A 26,271-nucleotide genomic window follows, 5' to 3' on the forward strand; every position below is an offset into this window, starting at 1 on the left:
TATTAAAATTAGAAGTCGATTGGCCATCTCTAATTCGAGATATTTATAATCAAAGTTTGGATCATTAACATTGTGTGCAATGAGGTGTATGCGATTCGAGTCATTTTCGTGATTCCAAAAAAAAAAAAAAAAACAAACAGTCAGAAACTTTTGAGAAACAAACAGAAAATTAATGAATTCATCCTGAATTTTTTAAAAAATAAAAAAAAAAAAGTATTTACCATGTCATTGTTGAGATTTAGCAACGCAAAGTTCAACAATAAATGAAAAAATATACTTGTCGATGAATAAGAAAAAAACAATTTGACAACGCTGTACACGAATATGCACAGTACTATTTGAGCGGTAAATTTAAATAGTTACTCAGTACACTACGCAGCAACTGGTAGAGTATATGCGACGTTGTCAAATTATAATCTAAGAAACTGTTCAAGAGTGTGTATATGTATATATGAGTAGACTGTAGGTAAACGTCTCACGGGTATAGTATCAAACAAAAACAAAGCCTTGTTTTAACTACAATCTAACCTACTCTTACCGTACATATGGCTCATAACTTTTAGACAATACTGTAGCAAAGTATTTCTTTCTCTAGACAATTATTTTTAGTTATATATTAGTCAAAAAAATGTTTTTTGAGGTGTAATGAATCGTTCCCCCACGATTAGATTAATTGCTAATTGTTATTTAATATAAAAAACACAATTTTATATTTCTTATATGCCATTATTTTCAACCCAAAAAACGTGTTTTTTGATTTTTTTAATTACAAATAATTTTGCTTTTTTTAAAAAATTTTATCAATTAAAAAACAAATTATTATTTTTCAATATTTTTAGTGGCCGACTTTGCCCCAGCTATAGAGAATCAGCCGAAAAATATCCATGTAAGATATATATATTAAATTTAGGATGAGTATATTAAATTTTTTATTATTTAACGATAAAAATAGAAAAAAATCATTTTTCCATAATTTTCGGCTGGTCCATTTTTCCCCGGGTCTCATCGTAAGGCCAAAAATGTCTGCATATATCGGATTTATAGTAATTAGACGAAAAAAATAAAAATTTTTTTTTTTTACCAAAATTTCAGGGGGGCCTGCTTGTCCCATCCTCTATAATTCGTTTTCGTCGTGCCCTGAAGTTTTTTTTATATGATAAAATTTTAATGACTTTGTTTGAGATAGATCAAATAAATAGTACCTGCCACGAAAAATAATTAGCTGCTCAGGGGGACTGTCGTGGCTCGAACTCTTTTTTTTCGAATTTTGAAAAAAAAAAAAAAAAATATTCTAGCCGTTTTAATGAATAAGGAAAAAAAATTTTCTAATTTCCTTATGAATATAGTTATTATTTTTGAATTTTCATGTTTATATTTTATTTTTCTCAATAAATAGAATGTTTAATCATACTCAAAACTTTATACACTGCTAACTCTCCCTTATTCATACTTTTTTAAAAATCTTTAAGATTAAAAAAAAAATTTTTTTTTCAGTAATTTTGAAAATTTTGATATTTTTAAAGAAAGCGGAACTGGTAATGACGCTCCGCCCCCACTACCCCCTGTCCCTATTCCACTTATAAAAAAATTCCGCACTACTACGAACCCCCACTAAAAAATAATTTTTTTTAATTTTATGAAGAATTTTTTTTTTTAATGAGTGCATACTTATAATTGTACGTATTCTAAATTAATTTTATATTTAAAATAGCCGCCAAAAAGGAAGTCAGATGAAATTCTTCCCTTGAGAAAATGTTAAATTAAAAAAAAAAAAATGTTAAATTAAAAAAAGAAAATGTCTACGCTTCGGTATATTTTTTATTTTTTCAAAAAACTTTTTTTTAATGACACAATATTTTTGTATCCATAGAGAAATTCAAAAATGAGATCACTCATAAAATGAAAATATGAAAATTTTTTTTTTTTTAATTTATTGGGGGTTTGTTATACCCGAAGTTTTTCATATCACTCTGAAACTTGATAAATTTATCAAACTCGTAGAAATATGGTGATGAAAATAAACTTTTCTTTAGCAAATTTTTAAAATCGTCTATCGTGTCCCAGTAAAATATCAGTACCAATTCAATACAAAATTGTGCTATGAGATTAGATATATTTGGTAAGTCATTAATTCTATTTACATAATTACATATGATTAAACAACGTTTGTTTTGTTATGCTTCAAATCAATGTTAATTAATGCTTAATTACGTGATATATATATGTATACTAAATGACTGGTTTATATGAGTTAATGGTTTTTGATTAAATATTAATAAATCGAGTCATGCAAAACATGGATCAATTTAACTCCAATATCCTAATAATTATGAAAATTGTAATTTTTTTTTTTCAGTATGTAATAAAATTATCTATCAATGTACATACATGTTTAAAAATATATGGCTTTCACCTCATCTATTCTTTATAATACTTTGGAGTGCCAACGTTATCAATGATTCACATTTTCAAAAGAAATTTTTTTTAAACATAAAACGCTTAAAAAATTTCATTTTTTTTTCAATCACGGCTCATTGTAGTTCGTTATCTAATAAAGTAGTATACGTATTCAAAGATCATTGTCTATGATTGTGCGTCGGCTATCAGTACTACAGCGACTAATAATAAATCCTTTGATAACAATAGTAACAGACGTAATTTCTTGTAATCGTCAAACGATCGCATACGCATAAGTACTTTTTTTTCCTGATTGCAATGCTCAGTTTAAAAAATACTTAAGAAGTAAATTTGCTGTACACTGCGGAAGGCGCCATCATAAACCAAAGTAGCGCCACAGATAAAATCGTAATATGTGCTCATGTTTTACTGTAGTCCAGCGATGAAGTCATTAGACATATTCATGAAAAGTGAAGCTAACAATTAGTATAGTAAATAGTTTTAAAAAATCTGTTTTTTCTGAGTCAGAGCTCCAACGTCATTTTGAGTTTTTGAAATGTGAGCACAAATATTTTTTTTTATACATCATTGAATTTGTATTTATCATATACATATATATTGTTTATTATTAACTATTAATTTATATTCATAAAAATTATTTAAATGAATTGTGTTCATTAGGAACTGGATGGATCTAGTTTCAAAATTCTGTCGGCAAAATTTTAAATGTACATAAGGGTCTAACAATTAGGTGACGTCTACAATTGTCTGTAACTATAGTCTACAGCTGGAGTTTTATTTAGCAGACGTCTTAAAATTTTAAGTATATTGTAAAACTCGGCGCCTTCAGTCGAGTCTAAGTGTGAATTAACAGCAGGGTGCAGCACACAGATCAACGACAATAGCACGTGCCTACTATAGGATGATTTATGTCCTTTTATCTTTTAGGCGCCGTAAAATTCCGTTAAGTGTATACGTATTTGACGACATACATCACTTAGAATCCTCTTATTGAATTACTTTGGCGCTATAACAGATCTTTCAATGATAATTTTGTTACTATATTCAAATTGTCTCTATTTTCGGTGAAGTCTTCTAATTACTTTAAAATATTCATATTTCGATATACGTTAACAATTTTTATTGGTAATATTGTATGATACTTTAGAAACTATCTTTGATAAATTTTTAAATTCATTACTCAGAGAAAAATGTTTCAGAATATGTATTCCGTATGACAAAATAATATATGGCTGAAATGTATAAAATCATATATATTTGCAACAAAAAAAAAATATATATATATATATATATATATATATATATATATATATATATATATATATATATATATCTTCATTTATTTTTCGTATATGATAGAAATATTTATTTTATGTATGTTAAATATATACGGACTTGTAAATGATGAGGTTTATATTGTTTAATAAAAGAAAAATATATTATACAATATAGTTCAATTGTCCACATATATTTTTTAATATTTATCATAAATTTTGACTTAATATATTATTTTCATATGGATAACTTTGTTATAATGCTATTTTAAATTTATTGATAATAGAAAAAAATTTTCCAGAACAGATATTGAAAATTTTTAAATAAAACAATATCTAATACTGTAGGAGAAAAGGGGGGAAGCAAAATGGGCCTCTAAACGGTTGGGGATCCATTTCACCCCCAAATCATTCGAGGTACTCAAAATTTTAGGAAGTCCATTCGGCCCCCAAAGGCTTATTTCGCCATTCTTCCCCTACATTTTTATCAAAAAAAAAAAAAATAATAAATAAATATGGTGACTATTTGAAAGCAAAATATTAAATTGACTGAAAATTTTTTTTCTATCATAATTTTCTTTATAAGTCGTTGATTCGAATTTACCGAAAAAATTTTCGATTTCTGCTTTAATAAAAATAACTTGGTCGAAAAAAAAAATTTATCAACATTAAAATTAGAAAAAAATAGATTATATTTGAGAAAAAATGAATAATATTGTAAGTTTCAAGCATTTAAATAATTTTTTTTTTTTTTTTGGATGAAAAAAAAAAAATTTCAAATAAGATTTTTTTAAAATGATATTGGCGAATATGACTTATTTCTCCGAAACAGACTTTTTTTTTGTCACACACATATAAGTTACTAGTAATTCATACAATACAAGTGAAATTAAAGGCTGCAGTTACATTTTGAAAAGAAAACAAAGAAAAAAAATTCAATTTTTTTTTTTTGATCATTTCTTGGAAGTGGTTCATCGTTTCCCGAAAAAAAATTTCTTTTTTAAATTGTAGATCCCTATGAAAAAAATTCATTAAAAGATATATGTTAAAATATAAAAAAAATATATTTTCTATGTATGAAAATGTATTAACAATACATGAAAAATATACAAACATGCATGAAAAATGTATTTTAAATACTTAACTTTCGGCCGATTTTAGTATGTATTTTATGTATTTAAAAAAAAAAAATATATATATATGTATATATATATATATATATATATATATTTTCATTTATTTTTCGTATATGAATGAAATATTTATTTTATGTATGTTAAATATATACGGACTTGTAAATGATGAGGTTTATATTGTTTAATAAAAGAAAAATATATCATACAATATAGTTCAATTGTCCACATATATTTTTTAATATTTATCATAAATTTTGACTTAATATATTATTTTCATATGGATAACTTTGTTATAATGCTATTTTAAATTTATTGATAATAGAAAAAAATTTTCCAGAACAGATATTTAAAATTTTTAAATAAAACAATATCAAATACTGTAGGAGAAAAGGGGGGAAGCAAAATGGGCCTCTAAACGGTTGGGGATCCATTTCACCCCGAAATCATTCGAATCATAGATCCCTATGAAAAAAATTTATTAAAAGATATATGTTAAAATATAAAAAAATGTATTTTCCATGTAAAAAAATATATTAACAATACATGAATAATATATAAATATGTATGAAAAATTTATTTTAAATACTTAACTTTTGGCCGATTTTCGTATGTAGTTTATATATTTTAAAAATATATATATATACATATATATATAATTATTGAATAAATATATAAATAAACATATGTCCTTTATTTAAACCAACAACTTAAATAAAAAGATGTAAAATTTTTATAAAAAATAAATTTCTTATAAATAATTTTTATACTTCCATAGTCATATTTTTTATGTAATCTAAGATATACATAATTTTAATATATTCCAAGTATATCACATGTATACAAAAATCCGTGAAAAGTTAACTACTCAAAATTAATTTTTTATACATATTTCCCATATATTTATATATTGTTAATATATTTTTAAAATATATTTTTTTATAAGTTTTTTTTATAAGGTGAATCATTATGACGGATTAGTTCTGTAGATCAAAACAACATACATACCCGATGCTTAAAAACTACATTAAATAATTAACTGCTTAGATAAGCCGTCTTGCCCCAACCTCCCCTATACGATTACATTACTCCCGATATCATGGTCGTACTAGAAAATACAATTCATATATAATGTCAATAAAATATTTAATTTAAAAAATAATTTGTTAGAGTAGATTTATTATCATTTAATATTCAATAGAACTGCTATAAATTCAAAAGTTTCTTTTACAATTATCACTATCCCTCTGTATGGACTTATGGAGCAGTTTTAAGAAAATAACTACTTGTATTATAAATTATTTTATAGTAATTAAATAATTCATTATTTATTCTACAGATTTGATTTCTACTCACAATAAAAATTTATTTACTACTAAATTATCTAATATGTTGCTAGAAAAATTCATTTAAACAATACGTCTCAGATATTGTAAAGTTGTTAGAAATTGTCGCCATACTGACACTCCGAAATCTTTTCAGCTATTCAAAATCGGTATTAAGCATGTTGTAAATAAGCACTGTACGGACAGTCAATACCTACTTTATTTTTCAAAAATAATCCGATTAAATCCTGGCCGCATTTTCTTGAATATTGAGGTACTATAAATTTTGTCGTTTGAACTAATGGTCACTATACCTGAAAAACTGTAGGTGTACACAAGCATATAATATATATATATGTATGTATGTATATATAAATATAAATATATATATATATATATATATATATATATATATATATATATATATATATATATATATATATATACACATATAATCTATATAATATATATATATATATATATATATATATATATATATATTAGAGTGTTTTAAAAAAACCAATATTTTTTTATTTTATGGTGTACAAAAATTGAAAGTATAATAAAAAATTAAAATTTTGGCACTAACCCGGGCTCTTAATAATGATATTAAGGTTTGCATCAATCCATTTTTTTATTTTCCATTTAAATAACACGGAAAAAAAATTTTTTTTTTTTTTTTTTAGAATTTTCCAGCTCACAAACTAATCAACGAATTTCTATGCACGATATATTTTTTTTGTCGGAAATTTAACGCTCGACAAAAAAAGTCTCCTATCATTTTTTAATAAATCCTACCGTTTAAAAGTTATTTAAGCCTTAAGTCAAATCTATAGTAAATTTTGAGATTTTTTTACTTTTCCGGCGAAACTATCAGTCTTATCAAAAAATGTCATGAGAACTTTTTGTAGATAATTTTATTTCTTACAAATTATTATGAATAAAGTTTTTCGAAATTCCGCATTGTTGACAAGTTATTTTCATTTAAATGTCAAGCTCTTAAAATCAATCAGAAATCTATTTTTTTAAGAGCTTAACATTGAAATGAGAATAACTTGTGAACAATGTAGAATTTTGAAAAACTTTATTTATAATAATTTGTAAGGAATAAAATTATCTACAAAAAGTTCTTATGAGATTTTTTGATAAGACTGATAATTTCGCTGGAAAAGTAAAAAAATCTCAAAATTTACTATAAATTTGACTTAAGGCTTAAATAACTTTTAAACGGTAGGATTTATTAAAAAATGATAGGAGACACCCTTTGTCGAGCGTTCAATTTCCTATAAAAAAATATATCGTGCATGAAAACTCGTTGATTAGTTTGTGAGCTAGAAAATTCTAAAAAAAAAAATTTATTTTCCGTGTTATTTAAATGGAAAATAAAAAAATGGATTGAGGCAAACCTTAATATCATTATTAAGAGCCCGGATTGGTGCAAAAATTTTTATTTTTAGTTATATTTTTAATTTTTATACACCATAAAATTTTACATCAAATACACATGAGGGAGGGGAGGGGGCAAAAGGGGGTAGGCAGAACGGGGTACCTCCAAAATTAAAATAAAAAATTTTTTTTTGTCTAATTATTATTCCTATATATTCGCGCATTTTTACTTCTACGCATGTCACCTGGGGCAAAATAGACCACCCGAAAATTCTGAAAAAATGATTCCTTCATATTTTTATTGTAAAATTAAAAAAAAGTTAATATATTATTCCATTTTTTGGCTGATTTTCTTTAGCTAGGGCAAATTTGGCCATTAAAAATATTCGAAAATAATATTTTATCTTTTAATTGATCATATTTTTTAAATAATGCAAAATAATTTGTAATCTGAAAAATAAAAAAACACGTTTTTGGATTCAAAAGAATGACAAATAAAAAATATAGAAGTGATTTTTTTATTGAATAACAATAAGTAATTACGCTAATCGAGGGGGAACGATTCATGACACGTAAAAAAAATTTTTTTTGAGTCTTATAAAACCAAAAATAGTTGTCAAGACAAAGAAAAACATTCTTCATGACGAAAACAATTTAAAAAAAATATTCATCATTTTTTGGAGGGAAGCCTCTCTGGCCCACAAAGAAAAAAAATGTCGTCTGTCTTCGTATTCACCACTGATGTGGAATGTAATTTTTCTTCATGTATGTTACATTAAAAAATTTAATTTAATGAACTTTGATAAACTTTCAGAATTTTTTTTTTTTTTTTAATTTTTTTGAAGGGTACTTGATTTTGCCCGCCAAAAATAAAATTTTATTTTATAACGGCAGCTAAGAATTTTGTCTATTTACCTTGAATGTCAATAAATATAAAAAGATTTAGTATATTTTAATCCTCGAAAACTTAGTATTTCCTTAAGTACCCCCTTCACCCCCTATACATGCATTCATACATATTCATCAAAAAATATTATGTGAATCCTATAGTATAAAAAGTACGTAAATGTATTCTTATCGTCGATATTTACAACAATAAAGAGAGTACAGATAGAAATATAGCATGGAAGTTCTTCATACTCATCAAAATATATATCCATGATTGATGATTCATTTAAGGATCACATGATTCATTTAACGATCGTAAATTTTATTTATTAAGTCGGAAGCAGTACTAATTTTATCCTTACATTATCCTTTATCTCTTTCTAAAATTTATCAATTAATCTATTACTACTATTGTTGTTGTTTAGACCACAGCATTTTTTACTATAAATCTATATACTAGATAAAAAAAAAATAATAATTCATATAGGAAGAGATAAAAAAATGTAAATATTATCAAGTTTTGAAAATTTCCAACTAATTAGTAAAGATAACTAGAAATATACGTAGTCAACAAAAAAAGTTACGAAATAATTATCAAGTAGAATCATTTTCTGTCGCCAGTAAAACAATAAGGCGTATATAGACAATGAGTTGAAAATTTCGAAAGCGACCGTTCTTAAATCGAAGACGTGGAAATTAGACAAAATACTATGGCGCCTCAAAGATAAATATACATAAATCATTCAATGGTCAATACGTGTAATTTTGGCTACCGATCCTTATGTTGCACCCTGCTGGGAATTCACACTTAAGCTTCGGGAGAGACACTAAGTTTTACAACCACTAAGGTTTGGGCTTCAGAGTAAATAGGATTTTAACTAGAGGCCGTAACGTCGAGACACCTTATTGCTATAGACTTACCTATCTATTGTTCGTATAATAAGTATCCGAAAATAATATAAGTACTAAATTTCAAAGCTTTACACTTCGTTGTCTAGAGAAATTACATGAATTTATAAGATAACATTTGTCAAAAGCATTAATAATTCTCCTTTCTCTAGAAGCATTTGAATTTTCTATCTCTCAATCAGGTCACAACGAGTTCTGTTCATATGATTAAAATAAGTAAATGGATAACCGTAATATTCATTAAATTATGAATGTTATGTTCTTCTTAAGATTTTTATAGTCACAATTATGTTTATCTATTTTTCTAATTTTCGTGTTTAAATTTTTTTTTAAGTACCAAAAAAAAAAAATTTTGGTTATTGTTCGAATGTTTAGATGACGGTCTCTTCAAAATTATTCAATCAATATAATGAATTATTATTAAAATTAATAAAGATTAATGAGACGGAAACATATTATTTTAAAACTATTTGATTAAAGTTTCTGCAAAGTATTAAAAAAAAAATTCCAAAACATCATTTTGAAAACAGAGCATCAAAAGAAAATGAAAAATTTAATTTTCTTTTTTCTAAAATAATATCTAGTTTTACGTCGAGTGCGTTTTCTTAACTATACGAGTAATGGTTGAACTTTACAGTGACGCCTCGAACGACTTCATTGTAAAACTACTTCACTACAGTATTTATGTACATATACATCATGTTTGTATGAAGTTATGATGCTACTTAGCATTCGAATGACGTCAATCGCAATTTTATTTTTTAAGTACTTCTAGATGAGCCATTAGAAAAATACTTATGCGTATACGATAATTTTCTGATAAAAAAAATAAGTTTACTGATAATCAGTGCACTTACACTTTTTGTCATACACATCCATAAAACACTTTTTATCTATGTGACATTACATCACGACTGTGATTAGCGGTTATATGTTCAAAAAATCTTGACAACTTCCAAAATATTTATTTATCTCGATGTTTTTTTTTTTTCGTATGAATCACGTGTTGCCTTAAACAAATAGTAATTATATGTGCAATCGTGAAACTTAATCCTTTTTTGAAACAGTAAAGTAGATTTTTTTTCACTTTGGCGGGAAAAATGGAGTATCCCCTAAAAAATGCGAAAAAAAAAATTCTACATATTAAATAAAATTGATCAAATTAAATTTTCTTGTAAGCAATTTACATAAAGAAACATTACATTTCACACAATTATTGGATGCAAAGAAAGAAAAAAAAATTTTACTGGTTTTTATCATAAATCATAAGCCATCAACATTTTTGGACTGAAATTCAATTTTTAAAAAAACTTTAACAAAAAATATTCAAAATAATATTCAATTATGTTTACAAAAGTGAATTTGGAATGTTTAAAAAGTAAAAATTTTTTTTATAGAATTTTGGGGTACTCCGATTTACCTACCTCGCCCCTTCCTCTATATGCCCCATATAGCCAATGCATTGATACATATATGTCACATATATATTTTTTCGTATGCGTTTAAGTAATATTTATATTCATGCGCCAGCAAAAAAAAAAATTTTTTTTTCAGGTCTCCTAGTTTCAAAAGTTTTCTTAGGTCCTCAAAAAAATCTTCCTGAAAAATCAGCTTGAAATGTTAAAAATTGAACTGGCGCTAATAAAATTTATTTTCCCATTTAAAATGCACGTATGTACATTTTATTTTTTTATTTTTCAAGGAAAATTTTTTTATGTGTAATTATTAGTTTTTCATTTTTGGTATTTAATTAATGATATTTTTTTTTTTGATTTGAATTTGATTTTTTTTTTACAGAAAGTCGATTTTATCGACTGATTGACAAAGATAAAGTAAAAACGTTAATCGCTATGGTTTTAAATTAGTTAATACCTTGAAAGCTTGATATATTTTATGTATTTTCGTAACAAGCGTAACAACTCAAGACATTTTTGTGAGGAATTCAATTTTCTATAAAGTTTTTTTTTTTTTTTTTTTTTTCCAAAATAAAAGTTCATAATTTTGTAGAAAATTAAATTGTCTACAAAAAAGTTATTTAGTCTTTTCTTCTAACGATTATTAGAAAAAAAGTTATGAAGCTTGAAACAATAGTGAATTCGAAAACTCAATGTAATACACACAGTTTTAAAAAACCATTTCCGAATTTTATTGCATATAAATTTTTATACGGTGAATCTATATATTATTTATAATCAATAAGCTGTTTTATAAAGGTTTCTTGCTTATTTTCTGTATAGATTTAAAAAAAAAAATAGTTTTTTTAAAAAATTAAAATTTTTTCTCTTTCTTTGTTTTGAAAAAAAAAAAAAAAAAAAAAAAAAAAAAAAAAAAAATAAAAAACGTTCTGTTTTGAAAGTAAGGAAAAGTATTTTCATAAGTTAAAAAAAAAATTCACAGATGGCATTAGCTCAAATAAAAAAAAATCTGAAATTTCTGTCAAAAAACAGTTTAATATCATAGAAACATAAAATTATATTATTTAATATAGTTTAAATCTTCGTAATTTTTTTCTAAGCATTCTAACAAGAAAAAAGACTAAATAACTTTAATTTCCTACAAATTTAATTTCCTACAAAATTATTCAATTTGATTTTCGAAAGAAATAAGAAAGACCATAAGAAAAAAAATAATTTTTGTTCGAAATACTCTACTATATACGTATATGTAGTATACTTGTGCACAATAAGTAAGACAAAGAAATGAAAATTTCCAATGTTCAAGAATTGTTCTAAAGAATAAAAGTGACTTTAAAAAAAAAATATTTTTTCCGAAAAATACTATGGGGTAAATAATCAAATCGCTGCAACAACCAAACTGTATATTGCATCAAGCCATTTAAAAGCGTCGGTGTATTATTGTAACTTCGTACCACTTGAAAGTGATGAAGATCGCGTGAACCCATACAGGTTTTTTACAGAGTATATATACAAGGCTATTGGAACGTTTAAGGATTTATTTACACGACTATTAACAAGCACTGAAAATTATCAATCGTATTTCAAGTTTGATAGCTTTACGAATTGTCTCTAAGCTCATTATATACTGTACCAATTTCAAAAATGAAATGAAAATATATCTTTTCAAGGTTGCACTCACACCTTACTTCATTAGAATATATGTAGTAGCCCATCGGTCATAAATTTTTTTTTATAACAATAGTGTAATACTTTAAGTGTAAATCCTAAACTTCCTTCACAAAGAAGATTTATTTAAAACGGACAATTGAAGAGTGTGAAGTCTTCATATATCTATTGAACTTATTGTCTAGACATTGGCGCCAGATTTTTAATCCTGGGACCCTCATGGCCTAGGTACATATATATACATTGTCTGCAGTTACTGTAAGTCTGAAACATTCACTTGGGAGCCGACAGGATATTCAAGGCAGAGAAGGGAGAAGTAGATAATTTTAAACAGAGAAAATAGAATACAGTTCGGTGACGTACAAGCCACGTTTGCCTATAAATTGGCGTACCTGAAGGCTTCAGACATCAGTTACCTCAGCGACTTCCATAAGTTAGCATCGCAATCTACGCTCTAACTTAGTACGTACTGTTGAAACTTCCGATATTTATTTAAATCTAACAATTTAATAAACAACCAAGTGAAAATGTCTACTTTCGATTTCGACTTTATATTTAATGAACACAATCCATCATTGGAGTTCCAAACTTACGCATCTTCACCAGAAAGTATACGATCAGCTGTCTCAGAAGAATCAAGTTTTTCTCCATCCCCCAGTTCTGATGAAGTCCAGTTTGCTAATAATCCACTGGAAAATATTGTAAAAGTGGAGGAAGATTTAGAAGAAACACAAGGTAATTAAACATTTATAAATGCAAATTATTCTTTTGACTTTTCTTAAAATTTATTATTTCAATTACTGATAATCACGCTAGTTGTTCAAATTTTTTTTCTTGAAGTGTGTAAAGTACTTTTAAAAATTCAATTTATTATTCATACTCGTTTATTATATTCTAACTTCTCGAAATTTTATTGCGGTGAACTATAGTTTCAATTCATTTAATATAGATCAAGTGTTATTTTTAGAGTATTTTATAAAAAAAAAAAAGTATAAAAAGCTTTTTAGTAAATATTTTTGATGATTTATTTGTTCTTTCGTTGCAACTTATAAAAATAACTTTATAAATATTTATCTATTAAGTGAGTAAATAATTATTACAATATTCTCATTTTGTTTTATAGGTAGTAACTCAAAAAGAAGACTACGAACTACATTCTCCAACGATCAGCTTCTTTATTTGGAACAATTATTCGCCGAGAGCAAATACTTATGTCGTCCAAAAAGAATTATGACCGCAACTAAACTAGGACTCCAAGAAAGACAGGTAAGATGATTTTTCTATTTTTATTTTTACTTATTCGCGAAGTTGACATTATATGTGTTAAAAACAGTGTTTTTTTTTTTTAATTCATTCATAAGTAGCTAATTTTCTGATGAAATATTTTATTTGAATTATTAAATTCACAAATTGAATTATCTAATATCACCAACAAAAATTAGTATCAGGGGTTTGTTTATATATGATACTACAGTTAGCTAACGTCTAATCATTTTTTTTTATAAACGATATAAAACGAATATTTCAAAAATTGCACCTATAATTTTTATACTTCTCTACATGTGCATATTTTTAGTTTTTTTTTTTTTTTTTAATTAATTTATTTAATAGAGTAAAAAAATTGTTAATTGTTGGCTAACTGCAGGATCTTTGTGAATATTGATAAAATCTCAGACGGAGAAACTATTCTCGTTTAAAATGCTATGGTATCATAGTTTAGTCGGACAATATTGACCACGTGGCGGAAATCGAAATAAACACTTGCTAAAATTACTATATATAGTAAAATAGACAGTGATTATATCAAAAATTACTGTCGCCATTGGAAATTTTACTATAGTCGTACTAATTGTTTCATGTGTCTATTTCAATTTTCGTCACGTAGCCAACATGGTCCGGCTTTACTATAACACTATATAGCATTTCAAACGAAAACAATTTTTCTGTGCAATAATCAATTAAAATTTAAAAATATAGAATTTTTGATTTGATAAATAAATAAATGAATACATTAAAAGTTAATTGGTGTAAGAATTTGTTACATAAAAAAAAAAATCAGGTTCTTACATGATTCTTTACACCTAATATAGGAATATGTCCGCAAATCCGTAATTAGTAACAAAATAATGTCTACAAATTATTATAAAACCATACATTGATATGATATTTCAAAATTATTAATTTCATAATTATTTTACAGATAAAAGTCTGGTTTCAAAATCGACGCATGAAGCAGAAGAAATTAGAGAAGGAAAATGAAGACACCAATAACGGAAAAATCAGTTCATTTTCCGCAAATAACGATGTAAAAAAGAGGAGTAATCAGTTGATCGCCACAGAAGATGCAAAGTTCAGAAGAATGAATACATCGGCTGGATTCAGGTCAACAGTACATCATCATCATCATCATCTACCACAAAATATCGACTTGAACACCGAATTATATGATAGTTATTTTTCAAATACCGTCAACTATCAAACTGCATACAGCGGGAGTCAGCAAACCGGAAATATTAACTACACCGAGAGCTGTAGTTATGGAAACTATAACACCAACGTATATAATAATGATAACAATTGCTGCTACTCTACCAAGAACGTAATTAATAATAACCAAAACACATGTAGTTATTTTTCACAACCTGTAGATAAATACATGAATTGTAATGACTATGAAAACTACTATGCCACTACTAAAATCGGTGCTAGTGATCTTAACTTATACTCAATCGGAGAAAATCAGACTTCAGAACAAAATTTGAGTTTTTCTACAAAATCTGAACTATCATTTGATTCATTCGACGATATCAATGGATTCAATTTTTAAAGCACTGTGCTTGATGTATAATGATTATTAAATAGATATACAGTTGTTGAGTGAGACTGATGTTTCTATAAGTGATGTCAAGTATTAAGTAGATATTTAATTCAACCGGCCAATTAAATTATGAATACTTTTTGTAAATTATGCACTCCAAAGCCATGCGTAAAGTCAATATAAGTCCACTTGCCAAATACTATTTGGCCATAAACAATAAAAAACTATAGTTTTACTTATGACCTTAAAAGCCGAACACATTCAATGTGTGTTAAAATACACGGAGAGAAAATTATGGTAACTGTTCCTATAATACTATTGTAAACATAATATTATGGTAATCATTCCCATAATGTACGGAAATTATTATCATGATATTATGGTAACCGTTACCATAATATCACGGTAACGATTACCATAATATTATGGTAACAATATCATAGTTACATGGTAACAATTACCATGATTCCATAGAAACTATTCCGATTCCATATGGAAATTATACCCATACTTATAGGAATGATTACCGTAATATATATACTATATTACTATAATTTATATATACTATGTTACTATAATTTTCGCTCCGTGTAATATGTTTGTAACAAACTTGGCTTTATAGTGTATTTAGATTTTTCTATTTTTTTAAAATTTTGATCTGGTAACATTAATTATTATTATATCTGAAAACTTATAGTGTTAGAAGAGAAAATACCAAATATTTGTCATAGATATTGTAAAAATTTTAATTTATTATGTCACTTTTTTAAATTACTTGTAAGTCGAATGTATACAAGCATTCCTAATCTATTTAACTTATTGTGATTACAATGTTAATTTACTGTCATAAATCACACGTTATTGATAGATCATCCTAAATTATTTAATGTTTATAAATAAAACCGAATATATATTTTGTAGTAATAGAATATTGATTAAAATTAGTAATGATATTATATTTATTTTTATACATTGTATTTGCTTTTATATAACTCATGGAAATAATAATTTAATAAAATATTTTTATAACTTTTTAAATATGCTATTTTTTTTTCTATTCCATCATCAATTATTAGTTAATCTTTTATAGTTTTAAAAATATATATTTAAGTAAAAATGTGACAACAAGAGGTCGTTTATCTAAATATTTTTTTATTAGAAAAAATTTCAATTTTTATTTTTATTTAAATTTTTTTTATAATCCTGATGGAAACAAAGTTTGGATCCAATGTATGATCTAATTTGATCTGATATTTTAGATCTGTATAAATCTATATTCTGTCTAGATTCATCCAGATCAAATTAGATAGTTAGATATAATATATATATATATATTGAATAAAATTAAAGAAAACATCATTTAAGTATTTTTTTTTTTTTTGAATTTTAAGTATATTTTACTTCCGTTTGCATCCGGTGAAAAAGAAGGAATATTACATTTTCCTAACGAGTTCTATAATAACCTTTTTTGTATTACTCCACTTTTCTCGTAATCTAATTTACCTAATAAAATTAGTTTACCATTCCAGGTAATCAGAATTCAGTTCTGATGATAAGCAGCTATTATTTTTTACTCACAAAATTATATTTTTATAAGTATAGTCGTTTGAAAAATTAATTGGTCAAATATCCAGCGCAAAAGAAAATATGACAATTTTTTTTTCATATTTTATTATATTGTCATAATATGGAGAAGATGCAGAATAAATATTCACGCAGGGCTTAGCAAATATTGATGGATATCATCATAAATAAATATTTTATTGAACGCATGCCTGATTATTGCTCCTTATCATATCTTGAAAATGGCTGTGTACCGATCGTTGGTTAATAATTAATAAAAAGCAAATGGCGTTCTGTGTTCTTCAATAGCTTTTGCCTTGATAGCCAAGCTGGCAGCAAGCTAGCGACAACCTATAGTAGTAACTTGCCACTACCCTGATAGCCAAGTTGGCGAGAAACTGACGAGAAACTTGCAGCCGCAACTGGATACTAAGTTGACCGCCAATAGTTAGTACCTCCAATAGTTGATATACATTTTCTGAAAAAGTTGGTGGCAAAAGTTGCTTGCAAAAAGTTGACAATCATAAGTTGACGGTAAGTTTCTTTTCAATTTCCTCAGAAACTTGCATTCCAGTTGCGGCTCCATACTGGCGCCAACTTTCTGAGAAATTTGGCGGTAACTTGTAGCCAAAAGTTGCAAAAGCTGAAGTTGTCATTAACTTGTTGTCAAGTTGGTCGGCAACGAATGAATGACCAACTTTTTCACGATTAACTCGTGTTATCAGGGTAAGTTTGCCGCATAAATTGGCATTCTCATAAGTTGACGGCAACTGGTTGCCAAATTTCTGAGGAAGTTTAAATTCCATTAGTTGACGGAAAGTTGCCTTCAATTTTATCAGAATGTTTGTATCAGCTGTTAGTCAACAATTACAAAAGATGAAAGTTATGAAAAAGTTGACGCTAACTTGATCGCAACTAATTGACGCCAACTTTCTGACCAGGAAGTCTTGGTATTAGGGCACATTGCTCTAAAGTTTCAACAACTTTAACAAAAAATATTCAAAATAATATTCAATTATGTTTACAAAAGTGAATTTGGAATGTTTAAAAAGTAAAAATTTTTTTTATAGAATTTTGGGGTACTCCGTTTTACCTACCTCGCCCCTTCCTCTATATGCCCCATATAGCCAATGCATTGATACATATATGTCACATATATATTTTTTCGTATGCGTTTAAGTAATATATATATTCATGCGCCGGCAAAAAAAAAAATGTTTTTTTCAGGTCTCCTAGTTTCAAAAGTTTTCTTAGGTCCTCAAAAAAATCTTCCTGAAAAATCAGCTTGAAATGTTAAAAATTGAACTGGCGCTAATAAAATTTATTTTCCCATTTAAAATGTACGTATATACATTTTATTTCTTTATTTTTCAAGGAAAATTTTTTTATGTGTAATTATTAGTTTTTCATTTTTGGTATTTAATTAATGATATTTTTTTTTCTGATTTGAATTTGAATTTTTTTTACAGAAAGTCGATTTTATCGACTGATTGACACAGATAAAGTAAAAACGTTAATCGCTATGGTTTTAAATTAGTTAATACCTTGAAAGCTTGATATATTTTTTGTATTTTCGTAACAAGCGTAACAACTCAAGACATTTTTGTGAGGAATTCAATTTTCTATAAAGTTTTTTTTTTTTTTTTTTCCAAAATCAAAGTTCATAATATTGTAGAAAATTAAATTGTCTACAAAAAAGTTATTTAGTCTTTTCTTCTAACGATTATTAGAAAAAAAGTTATGAAGCTTGAAACAATAGTGAATTCGAAAACTTAATGTAATGTTTTAAAAAACCATTTCCGAATTTTATTGCATATAAATTTTTATACGGTGAATCTATATATTATTTATAATCAATCAGCTGTTTTATAAAGGTTTCTTGCTTATTTTCTGTATAGATTTAAAAAAAAAATTGTTTTTTTGAAAAATTAAAATTCTTTCTCTTTCTTTGTTTTTAAGAAAAAAAAAAAAAAAAAAAAACGTTCTGTTTTGAAAGTAAGGAAAATTATTTTCATAAGTTAAAAAAAAAATTCACAGATGGCATTAGCTCAAATAAAAAAAAAACTGAAATTTCTGTCGAAAAACAGTTTAATATCATAGAAACATAAAATTATATTATTTAATATAGTTTAAATCTTCGTAATTTTTTTCTAAGCATTCTAACAAGAAAAAAGACTAAATAACTTTAATTTCCTACAAATTTAATTTCCTACAAAATTATTCAATTTGATTTTCGAAGAAAAAAATTTTTAATAGTTTTATTTTTAAAAAATGACAGGATATGAATATTCTTTAAGCTGCTCTTTTGGGAAGATTTTTTTTGTTTTTACTCAACACTAGCTTTTGAGACCATAAGAAAAAAAATAATTTTTTTTCGAAATACTCTACTATATACGTATATGTAGTATACTTGTGCACAATAAGTAAGACAAAGAAATAAAAATTTCCAATGTTCAAGAATTGTTCTAAAGAATAAAAGTGACTTTAAAAAAAAATATTTTTTCCGAAAAATACTATGGGGTAAATAATCAAATCGCTGCAACAACCAAACTGTATATTGCATCAAGCCATTTAAAAGCGTCGGTGTATTATTGTAACTTCGTACCACTTGAAAGTGATGAAGATCGCGTGAACCCATACAGGTTTTTTACAGAGTATATATACAAGGCTATTGGAACGTTTAAGGATTTATTTACACGACTATTGACAAGCACTGAAAATTATCAATCGTATTTCAAGTTTGATAGCTTTACGAATTGTCTCTAAGCTCATTATATACTGTACCAATTTCAAAAATGAAATGAAAATATATCTTTTCAAGGTTGCACTCACACCTTACTTCATTAGAATATATGTAGTAGCCCATCGGTCATAAATTTTTTTTTATAACAATAGTGTAATACTTTAAGTGTAAATCCTAAACTTCCTTCACAAAGAAGATTTATTTAAAACGGACAATTGAAGAGTGTGAAGTCTTCATATATCTATTGAACTTATTGTCTAGACATTGGCGCCAGATTTTTAATCCTGGGACCCTCATGGCCTAGGTACATATATATACATTGTCTGCAGTTACTGTAAGTGTGAAACATTCACTTGGGAGCCGACAGGATATTCAAGGCAGAGAAGGGAGAAGTAGATAATTTTGAACAGAGAAAATAGAATACAGTTCGGTGACGTACAAGCCACGTTTGCCTATAAATTGGCGTACCTGGAGGCTTCAGACATCAGTTACCTCAGCGACTTCCATAAGTTAGCATCGCAATCTAAGCTCTAACTTAGTACATACTGTTGAAACTTCCGATATTTATTTATATCTAACAATTTAATAAACAACCAAGTGAAAATGTCTACTTTCGATTTCGACTTTATATTGAATGAACACAATCCATCATTGGAGTTCCAAACTTACGCATCTTCACCAGAAAGTATACGATCAGCTGTCTCAGAAGAATCAAGTTTTTCTCCATCCCCCAGTTCTGATGAAGTCCAGTTTGCTAATAATCCACTGGGAAATATTGTAAAAGTGGAGGAAGATTTAGAAGAAACACAAGGTAATTAAACATTTATAAATGCAAATTATTTTTTTGACTTTTCTTAAAATTTATTATTTCAATTACTGATAATCACGCTAGTTGTTCAAAATTTTTTTCTTGAAGTTTGTAAAGTACTTTTAAAAATTCAATTTATTATTCATACTCGTTTATTATATTCTAACTTCTCGAAATTTTATTGCGGTGAACTATAGTTTCAATTCATTTAATATAGATCAAGTGTTATTTTTAGAGTATTTTATAAAAAAAAAAAGTATAAAAAGCTTTTTAGTAAATATTTTTGATGATTTATTTGTTCTTTCGTTGCAACTTATAAAAATAACTTTATAAATATTTATCTATTAAGTGAGTAAATAATTATTACAATATTCTCATTTTGTTTTATAGGTAGTAACTCAAAAAGAAGACTACGAACTACATTCTCCAACGATCAGCTTCTTTATTTGGAACAATTATTCGCCGAGAGCAAATACTTATGTCGTCCAAAAAGAATTATGACCGCAACTAAACTAGGACTCCAAGAAAGACAGGTAAGATGATTTTTCTATTTTTATTTTTACTTATTCGCGAAGTTGACATTATATGTGTTAAAAACAGTGTTTTTTTTTTTTAATTCATTCATAAGTAGCTAATTTTCTGATGAAATATTTTATTTGAATTATTAAATTCACAAATTGAATTATCTAATATCACCAACAAAAATTAGTATCAGGGGTTTGTTTATATATGATACTACAGTTAGCTAACGTCTAATCATTTTTTTTTATAAACGATATAAAACGAATATTTCAAAAATTGCACCTATAATTTTTATACTTCTCTACATGTGCATATTTTTAGTTTTTTTTTTTTTTTTTAATTAATTTATTTAATAGAGTAAAAAAATTGTTAATTGTTGGCTAACTGCAGGATCTTTGTGAATATTGATAAAATCTCAGACGGAGAAACTATTCTCGTTTAAAATGCTATGGTATCATAGTTTAGTCGGACAATATTGACCACGTGGCGGAAATCGAAATAAACACTTGCTAAAATTACTATATATAGTAAAATAGACAGTGATTATATCACAAATTACTGTCGCCATTGGAAATTTTACTATAGTCGTACTAATTGTTTCATGTATCTATTTCAATTTTCGTCACGTAGCCAACATGGTCCGGCTTTACTATAACACTATATAGCATTTCAAACGAAAACAATTTTTCTGTGCAATAATCAATTAAAATTTAAAAATATAGAATTTTTGATTTGATAAATAAATAAATGAATAAATTAAAAGTTAATTGGTGTAAGAATTTGTTACATAAAAAAAAAATCAGGTTCTTACATGATTCTTTACACCTAATATAGGAATATGTCCGCAAATCCGTAATTAGTAACAAAATAATGTCTACAAATTATTATAAAACCATACATTGAGATGATATTTCAAAATTATTAATTTCATAATTATTTTACAGATAAAAGTCTGGTTTCAAAATCGACGCATGAAGCAGAAGAAATTAGAGAAGGAAAATGAAGACACCAATAACGGAAAAATCAGTTCATTTTCCGCAAATAACGATGTAAAAAAGAGGAGTAATCAGTTGATCACCACAGAAGATGCAAAGTTCAGAAGAATGAATACATCGGCTGGATTCAGGTCAACAGTACATCATCATCATCATCATCTACCACAAAATATCGACTTGAACACCGAATTATATGATAGTTATTTTTCAAATACCGTCAACTATCAAACTGCATACAGCGGGAGTCAGCAAACCGGAAATATTAACTAGACCGAGAGCTGTAGTTATGGAAACTATAACACCAACGTATATAATAATGATAACAATTGCTGCTACTCTACCAAGAACGTAATTAATAATAACCAAAACACATGTAGTTATTTTTTACAACCTGTAGATAAATACATGAATTGTAATGACTATGAAAACTACTATGCCACTACTAAAAACGGTGCTAGTGATCTTAACTTATACTTAATCGGAGAAAATCAGACTTCAGAACAAAATTTGAGTTTTTCTACAAAATCTGTACCATCATTTGATTTATTCGACGATATCAATGGATTCAATTTTTAAAGCACTGTGCTTGATGTATAATGATTATTAAATAGATATACAGTTGTTGAGTGAGACTGATGTTTCTATAAGTGATGTCAAGTATTAAGTAGATATTTAATTCAACCGGCCAATTAAATTATGAATACTTTTTGTAAATTATGCACTCCAAAGCCATGCGTAAAGTCAATATAAGTCCACTTGCCAAATACTATTTGGCCATAAACAATAAAAAACTATAGTTTTACTTATGACCTTAAAAGCCGAACACATTCAATGTGTGTTAAAATACACGGAGAGAAAATTATGGTAACTGTTCCTATAATACTATTGTAAACATAATATTATGGTCATCATTCCCATAATGTACGGAAATTATTATCATGATATTATGGTAACTGTTACCATAATATCACGGTAACGATTGCCATAATATTATGGTAACAATATCATAGTTACATTAACATGGTAAATACGCTGATACCATAGATGTAACAGCGTTAACGTCATGATAAACTAATTAACTTAAACGTATTTTATACTTAAATAATAATATATAATAAACAATAGAATCGCAAGCTAAGTTGCCAGTAAAATATAAAGTATAATAATTAAATTGAATCGTAACTGATTGATATAATGCAAGTAGAATTGCCAGCTAACAAAAATTAATTTAGAATAACTCTGAACGCTAATAGATCCAAGATCGAAGTGTCTGACCGATAATTGAGGGCCTGGGACTCGCCTCTGAACTCTGTCCCCACTTCACCCTCACGGTCATGCGTCAACGTGAAAATAAGTCATGTGACCACGGCACTGTGACTTGTGTAGTTTCAGACGACAAGAAGACGGGGAAAAATGGGAACCGCAAGGCTGAGGGCGACGAAGACAATTCACATTGTCTCAATATATATATATATATATAGTGTTGCTACAATAATTACGATCGATCAATTCCGGCAATCTACACCGAACATCGATTTTACCATATTCCGTCTTTACCTTATTCGTAGAGACATTACAAAATTACAAGATACACCGCTGAACTGCGTACACGCATTCAAGCATTCTTCATTTTATATACTTTCTTATGACTGTGTTAATTGTGTTGGTTTAATGAAACATTTATTTAATATTATTAGTTGGTTTAAATAATTTATTTTAATATAATTAAATTTTTACTGTTAACCACTAAATTGGTGACCCCGAAGTGATCTTTCTTTAAGGGAAGCATCGAACACGTGCATTACACAGTTTATAAAATCCCCCGAGTTCTCGTGTCGTTTTACCGTGAGTATTTTGTCGCCTTGCCGTTTAATCGGTGAGACCGTGATTTTCTATTCACAGTTATTTTCATGTGAATTTATTTCTCAATTAATTAGTGCAGTGATTTTTCTATCATCTTACAGTTTTTAAATTTTTTATCTTCGTGCAGTTTTATATTATTTTTATCACCACTGGTGCATTGCTGGACATCTTATGGACGTTATGTTGCATGAGTGTTGATTCGAGGGACTTTTAGTGTAAATCGAATAGTGACTAAAGTTTTTGCGAGCTATGATAAAAAATTGCAATTAATTTTTCGTGCAGTGTCGCGTATAATTTTCTTTAAATTACCGGAAATACCATCGAGGATTTAGCTGATACACCAGCTGCACATTCCTGAGCTGCGCGTCATCGATAATTTTTCGGTAGCACTGTACCGAATTAAAGACATTGTTGACGGGTGATGTTACACTCCAAAACTGTGATCGACAAGAAAATAAAAGAATTTCAAGTGGAGGACATATTATTATTATTTGAAATATTATTTTTATATTTTATATTCCAAAATGTACGCATCCGCCGCAGAGGAAATCGCTGCTTTGCATAAGCAACTTGCACTGTTGGCTGCCGAGTATAGCAATATGCTTACTCAGGAGCAACTTCCAAACACACGATCCACATCACACCGACACCATCGTCCTCGACAAGTTAAAAAATTTAAATATTGTTGGTATCACTACAAGCATGGTAAAAATGCCCAATTATGCACTCCCGGCTATAAATGGCAGGGAAACTTAAATAAGAACCAGAAGAGGCGGCCAATAATTCTCAATTGATTTCTCACCGCCTGGTTATCCGAGACCGAACTACAGGAATGGAATATCTTGTCGATTCCGGCTCTGATTTATCCGCCTTTTCACGTGGCTGGCTGAAATCACTCAGTACACCCATAGGTTACCAATTATATACCAATTGTATGCCGCAAACGGCTCGATAATCAAACCTGTGGTTTAAAATCGCTTACATTGAACCTTGGACTTTGCCGTGAATCCTCATGGAATTTTATCATTGCTGACGTCACTAAACCGATTATAGGCGCAGACTTCTTAAGTGATTATGACTTACTAGTCGACCTAAAATGCAAACGCCTTCGCGATGGCATCACTGATTTACTGACACCCGGAAATTCTCACACATCGGCAAAGACAAATATAAAAGCCGTCGATAGTAATTCTGCGTATATGGAATTATTGCGAGAATTTGCCGATGGAACACGACCTGGCGCTACTCAGCGTCAAACAAAAATACATTCAACGGTGCATCATATTCAAACGTCACCTGGACCGCCAGTTTCATGCAAAGCAAGACGCCTGGCTCCAGACAAGCTTAAAAACGCACAAGCAGAATTCCGTAAAATGATCGAAGAAGGTATTTGCAGACCTTCTAACAGCGCCCGGGCTTTACCACGTCATTTAGCGCAGAAGAAGTCCGGAGAAGGGAGGCCGTGCGGTGATTACCGCCCGCTTAACGATCGAACGCTGATTGACAAATATTCATTTCGTTATCTTAACGACTTTGCTGCATTTTTACACGGTAAAAACATATTTTCAGTCGTCGATTTTGCTAAGGCCTTTTTGCAAATACCCGTTGCACCGGAAGACGTGCCGAAAACAGCGATTATCACACCGTTCGGACTATTCTAGTTCCGATTTATGACGTTCGGGCTTCAAAACGCCGCTCAAACGTTTCAACGATTTATCGACAAGGTCACTCGTGACCTGGACTTCGCATTTCCATATGTTGACGATATTTTAATCGCATCTAATGACGAGAAGCAACAAATGGAGCATCTGAAAATTTTATTAGAGCGTCTCCGTGAATATGGACTGGTAATTAACGTACCAAAATGTCAATTTGATCTACCGGAAGTAAAATTTCTCGGCCACGTCATCACCAAAGATAGAATCATGCCGTTACCAGAAAAAATCGAGGCTTTCGTCAATTTCGAGCCTCCTACCACCGTAAAAGCTCGTCGTCGATTTCTCGGCACAGGGAATTTCTACAGAAAGTTCATTAAGAAAGCTGCAGAAATTTTAGCACCGTCAAAGTAAATTTTGAAAGGGCCCAAAGTCGAAGGCTCTCATTTAGTCAACTGGACAACTGAACAAGAGTCTTTTAAGTCAGCTAAACACGCTCTCGTGGATGCTACTCTGCTGGTTCGAACTAAAATCGATGCTGACTGGGCAATATTCATCGACGCATCCAAAATCGGTATTGGAGCCGTTTTGCAACAAAAAGTGGATAACAACTGGCAACCACTGGCATTTTTTATACCGGCATGTTTCAATCTACACCGATCACAAGCCACTCGATTTCATCGGTGAATTCACCACCGATATTCGACATGTGTCGAGTACCGACAATATTGTCGCTGACACATTGTCACGTGTCGAAGCAGTATCCACTGCTATAACGTCGCAAGAACTCGCCGACGCTCAACAAACCGACGATGAACTTCAGCAGTTGTTTCGTTAAACAACTGCTTTGAATTTAAAAACGATTCAACTCGATAGTGGACCTGCACT

General features: G+C 28.1%; 3 protein-coding genes across 3 annotated transcripts; all 3 read left to right on the forward strand.

The window, feature by feature from the left end:
* Positions 1-12,943: 12,943 nt before the first annotated feature.
* Positions 12,944-15,727, forward strand: LOC128667276 (homeobox protein Hox-B3-like). The gene is made up of 3 exons (XM_053741513.1): positions 12,944-13,151; positions 13,540-13,682; positions 14,617-15,727. Exons 1-3 carry the CDS (start codon positions 12,944-12,946, stop codon positions 15,241-15,243), a joined length of 978 nt encoding a protein of 325 aa, XP_053597488.1. The 3' UTR covers positions 15,244-15,727.
* Positions 15,728-20,143: 4,416 nt separating this feature from the next.
* On the forward strand, positions 20,144-22,135 carry LOC103577795 (homeobox protein ceh-12). Its single transcript, XM_053741514.1, has 3 exons — positions 20,144-20,351; positions 20,739-20,881; positions 21,815-22,135. The coding sequence occupies exons 1-3, from the start codon at positions 20,144-20,146 to the stop codon at positions 22,133-22,135; spliced, it is 672 nt and encodes a 223-aa protein (XP_053597489.1).
* Positions 22,136-24,252: 2,117 nt separating this feature from the next.
* On the forward strand, positions 24,253-25,389 carry LOC128668449 (uncharacterized). Its single transcript, XM_053741515.1, has 2 exons — positions 24,253-24,433; positions 24,782-25,389. The coding sequence occupies exons 1-2, from the start codon at positions 24,253-24,255 to the stop codon at positions 25,387-25,389; spliced, it is 789 nt and encodes a 262-aa protein (XP_053597490.1).
* The last annotated feature ends 882 nt before the right edge of the window (positions 25,390-26,271 follow it).

Source organism: Microplitis demolitor, chromosome 8, assembly GCF_026212275.2.
Source record: "Microplitis demolitor isolate Queensland-Clemson2020A chromosome 8, iyMicDemo2.1a, whole genome shotgun sequence".
Classification (NCBI taxonomy): Eukaryota; Metazoa; Arthropoda; class Insecta; order Hymenoptera; family Braconidae; genus Microplitis; species Microplitis demolitor.

Bases quoted from the DNA above. Each gene is read 5' to 3' on its own strand.
- LOC128668449 (XM_053741515.1), top strand. From the start codon at position 24,253: ATGTACGCATCCGCCGCAGAGGAAATCGCTGCTTTGCATAAGCAACTT. The intron at 24,434-24,781 runs GTAAAAATGCCC...AACCGATTATAG, and splicing joins TTGGTATCACTACAAGCATG to GCGCAGACTTCTTAAGTGAT.
- LOC103577795 (XM_053741514.1), top strand. From the start codon at position 20,144: ATGTCTACTTTCGATTTCGACTTTATATTGAATGAACACAATCCATCA. The intron at 20,352-20,738 runs GTAATTAAACAT...TTTGTTTTATAG, and splicing joins AGATTTAGAAGAAACACAAG to GTAGTAACTCAAAAAGAAGA. The intron at 20,882-21,814 runs GTAAGATGATTT...ATTATTTTACAG, and splicing joins TAGGACTCCAAGAAAGACAG to ATAAAAGTCTGGTTTCAAAA.
- LOC128667276 (XM_053741513.1), top strand. From the start codon at position 12,944: ATGTCTACTTTCGATTTCGACTTTATATTTAATGAACACAATCCATCA. The intron at 13,152-13,539 runs GTAATTAAACAT...TTTGTTTTATAG, and splicing joins AGATTTAGAAGAAACACAAG to GTAGTAACTCAAAAAGAAGA. The intron at 13,683-14,616 runs GTAAGATGATTT...ATTATTTTACAG, and splicing joins TAGGACTCCAAGAAAGACAG to ATAAAAGTCTGGTTTCAAAA.